Source organism: Olea europaea, chromosome 21, assembly GCF_002742605.1.
Source record: "Olea europaea var. sylvestris chromosome 21, O_europaea_v1, whole genome shotgun sequence".
In the NCBI taxonomy this organism is placed as follows: Eukaryota; Viridiplantae; Streptophyta; class Magnoliopsida; order Lamiales; family Oleaceae; genus Olea; species Olea europaea.
In genome coordinates, this window is record NC_036257.1 from 3390087 (window position 1) to 3393363 (window position 3277).

General features: G+C 41.4%; 1 protein-coding gene across 1 annotated transcript; it reads left to right on the forward strand.

Annotated features, from left to right (window-relative positions):
* Positions 1-208: 208 nt before the first annotated feature.
* Positions 209-3277, forward strand: LOC111370406 (galactan beta-1,4-galactosyltransferase GALS2-like). The gene is made up of 2 exons (XM_022992094.1): positions 209-1491; positions 2699-3277. The coding sequence occupies exons 1-2, from the start codon at positions 314-316 to the stop codon at positions 3042-3044; spliced, it is 1524 nt and encodes a 507-aa protein (XP_022847862.1). The 5' UTR covers positions 209-313; the 3' UTR covers positions 3045-3277.

Sequence of the window (3277 nt, forward strand, 5' to 3'; positions counted from 1 at the left end):
AAGGAGATAAATCGCGAGATGTGTTCCAGTATGTCATGGAACAAGAGTTTGTTCGTATACTGGTGCCCACAAAGAATCTAATTCCATATATCAGAAATCGAACACTCACATTGTAACTATTAACAAGATTGAGACTACTTCACCTCTATCTTTTGCACTATTAAGTTACGTTCGGACCGGGGCTAGTTATTTATATTACTCACTTCTACTTGTAATCAGATTTCTGTAGGCTAAAAAGTACACTATTCTTCAGAGGTGAAGAGAAAGCTGAAAAAAATACTTGTCGGCCTACGACCACCGCCAGTTGAAAGAAATGGTGATGAGTAATCCACCGGAGAAAGACAGAGATAGGAAAATGTTCGTTGGAATTGTATGGAACTGTGCGGCGGAGTTCAAGTTCCTCCTAGTCGCCCTCCTCCTCTTATGCTCTCTCGCCACCGTTTTCCAGTTTCTCTCCTCCCGCTTCTCCGTCTTCCCTTCCGACATCCGCCACTGCCTCTCTGGTACTCCCGCCGATCTATCAGGTAACATCACAACATTGTCGGTGGTACCAGATCCACCGTCCGTTCAACTTCTGCAGCAGCCGAAGCAGAAGCAAGACCAGTTGTTGGAAAATGGCGTTATAAAGAGAGCTTTCAATCCCTACGGCTCAGCTGCTTACAACTTCATTCTGATGTCAGCTTATAGAGGTGGAGTGAACACTTTCGCCGTCATGGGGCTATCTTCCAAGCCCCTACACGACTTCGGCAAGCCCAGCTACCAATGCCAGTGGATCCCGGATGAAGATCCCAATTCTACCGTGACTACCGTTGGCCAGAAGATCCTCACTGACTGGGGCTATGGCCGCGTCTACACCGTCGTTGTCGTGAACTGCACTTTCCCGACCCCGACCGTGACCAAAGGTAAAGGTGGGAAGCTGCTCATCCACGCCACTACCAACGGCGGTGGTGACAGTAGCTTCAACACCACCGACACTATTCTGGCGCTGAACGAGACTGCCGAAGAATTCGCGAATTTCACATCACAATTCAGCTCGCAACCCAAGTACGATTATCTGTATTGTGGGTCATCTCTGTACGGGAACTTGAGTCCTCAGAGAGTGCGAGAGTGGCTGGCTTATCACGTAAAACTCCTCGGAAGCAAGTCCCATTTTGTGATACACGACGCCGGCGGTGTACACGACGGAGTAATGGAAGTTCTAAAACCATGGATGGAGAAGGGATTCGTGACACTACAAGATATTAGGGACCAAGAGAGATTTGATGGGTACTATCACAATCAGTTCCTCATAGTGAATGATTGCTTGCATAGATACAGATTTGCAGCCAAATGGATGCTGTTCTTTGATGTGGATGAATTCATTTTCATGCCCAAGAAGAGCACCATTCAGTTGGTATTCGATTCATTCTCCGATTTTACGCAGTTCACCATTGAGCAAATGCCCATGTCCAATAAGCTCTGTCTTTTACAGGATGCCCGTACAGCTTACAGGTGACCCCAATTTCCTCCTCCTCTCATTATCCTCAACTTTTCGATGCACAGATTATGTTGACGCTAACTTAATTATTCAAAATACGAATAATAGATCCAAAATCATTGCCAAATACTCTTAGAATTCATTTTCCACACAATCCCTTGATATTATAAATAACCCATTGTTTAGTGTCCGAAGTTAATTTGGGAACGATTGATTATGTTCTTGTTGTTGATAAAGAATTTGGAAGAAAATGAAGAGGGGGATTTTTGCTACATACACGGAAAATATAAATAACTGTTCAAGATCAAGATTCTGGTATTGAATCCTAACTAGTTACAACAAATTAACTGATTAAAACAGCTTATTGAATTTACATTTTCAATTGGGTAATTTGCATTTGCGGTAACTGGCTCACACACATGTACATTATTCGCCTTGTATTGTGTGGTGTCCACTGTTTCTTCAAGTGGCATATACATGCTTGATTTTATTAACCACTTCTGACCCCTATTGTTTTGTTTTAATTTGTCTTTTACTCTCTTCATTTCATATGGGCTGTCCAAGTGGAAGTTAGGTAGGTGGGGTTAGAGCCAGTCTTGCATTGATGATTTGTACCATGTTCCATAAATTGCTCAATTAACAATTATTGTGTTTTATGGAATTAGGATTTTACTTATGATTCTAATTATTGTGATGGTGCTTCACTTTCATCCTTCTGAATTTGGTTGTGACCATTGATTTCGGCAAGAAAGATTTTGATAAGAAGATATTTTTATGAAAAATTATTGTATGTACATAGACGCGATTAAAAGGAATCATTCGATTCAGCCTCTACGAAGGCTAGCCCCTACTCCTCTTCTTCTTTAATCGTTGTTGGTCCTACTTTCACTAGTGATCTTATCGTTTCCTAGCTGTTGTAGTTCTCATAAATGCACGAGGGGCTATACTTTCTATTGCTTGCTCTTGATTTTCATTTTGAAAGGGTCTCTCTTCTATAAAGCGAAGCAAAGCCAAGCCAAGCCTTGGTTGGGGTACATTGACTTCAAGGTTCAAGATATCTAACAGCCGATGCTGAGATTCGTTTAGCCTCGAGTAATGTTGAGATCTAGATATAAAAGATACATTGAAAAGTCGAACTTGGTTTGAGGGCTTCGATACTTGATGCATATGTATTATTGGGTGAATGTTAAACGGCGAATTGATACATGTTTCCTTTTGTAGGAAATGGGGATTCGAGAAGCTGGTATACAAGGACGTAAAGAAAGGCATTAGGAGGGACAGGAAATACGCGGTTCAACCACGGAATGTGTTTGCAACCGGGGTGCACATGTCGCAAAACACAATAGGCAAGACAACACACAAGACCGAAGGCCGTATAAAGTACTTCCATTATCACGGAACCATTTCCGACCGGCGCGAACCGTGCCAGAAGTTCGTGAATTCAACGCAAGTCACGGTTGACAGGATTCCGTACGTTCTGGACACAACTATGCGTGACATTGCTGGAATTGTGAAGAGATTCGAACTCAAAATGATTGGCACCACATTACAAAGAACGCGGCAATGATTAATCAGTGCAATTTTTATTTCAATCACGACCTGGGGCTGTGACTTTGATGGTATGTTTCATCCCTTTTTTTGTTGTATCTTGTAATGGACAGTTTTTCAACTTTTTTATTTTTATTTTTTTAATTTTTAAATACATAGATATAGATAGATACCTGCTTTATAGAATTTAGGTGTAAAGAACATTGCATTACTAAGTATGTATCTTTAATTCATTTCATTTCATTTGTTTAA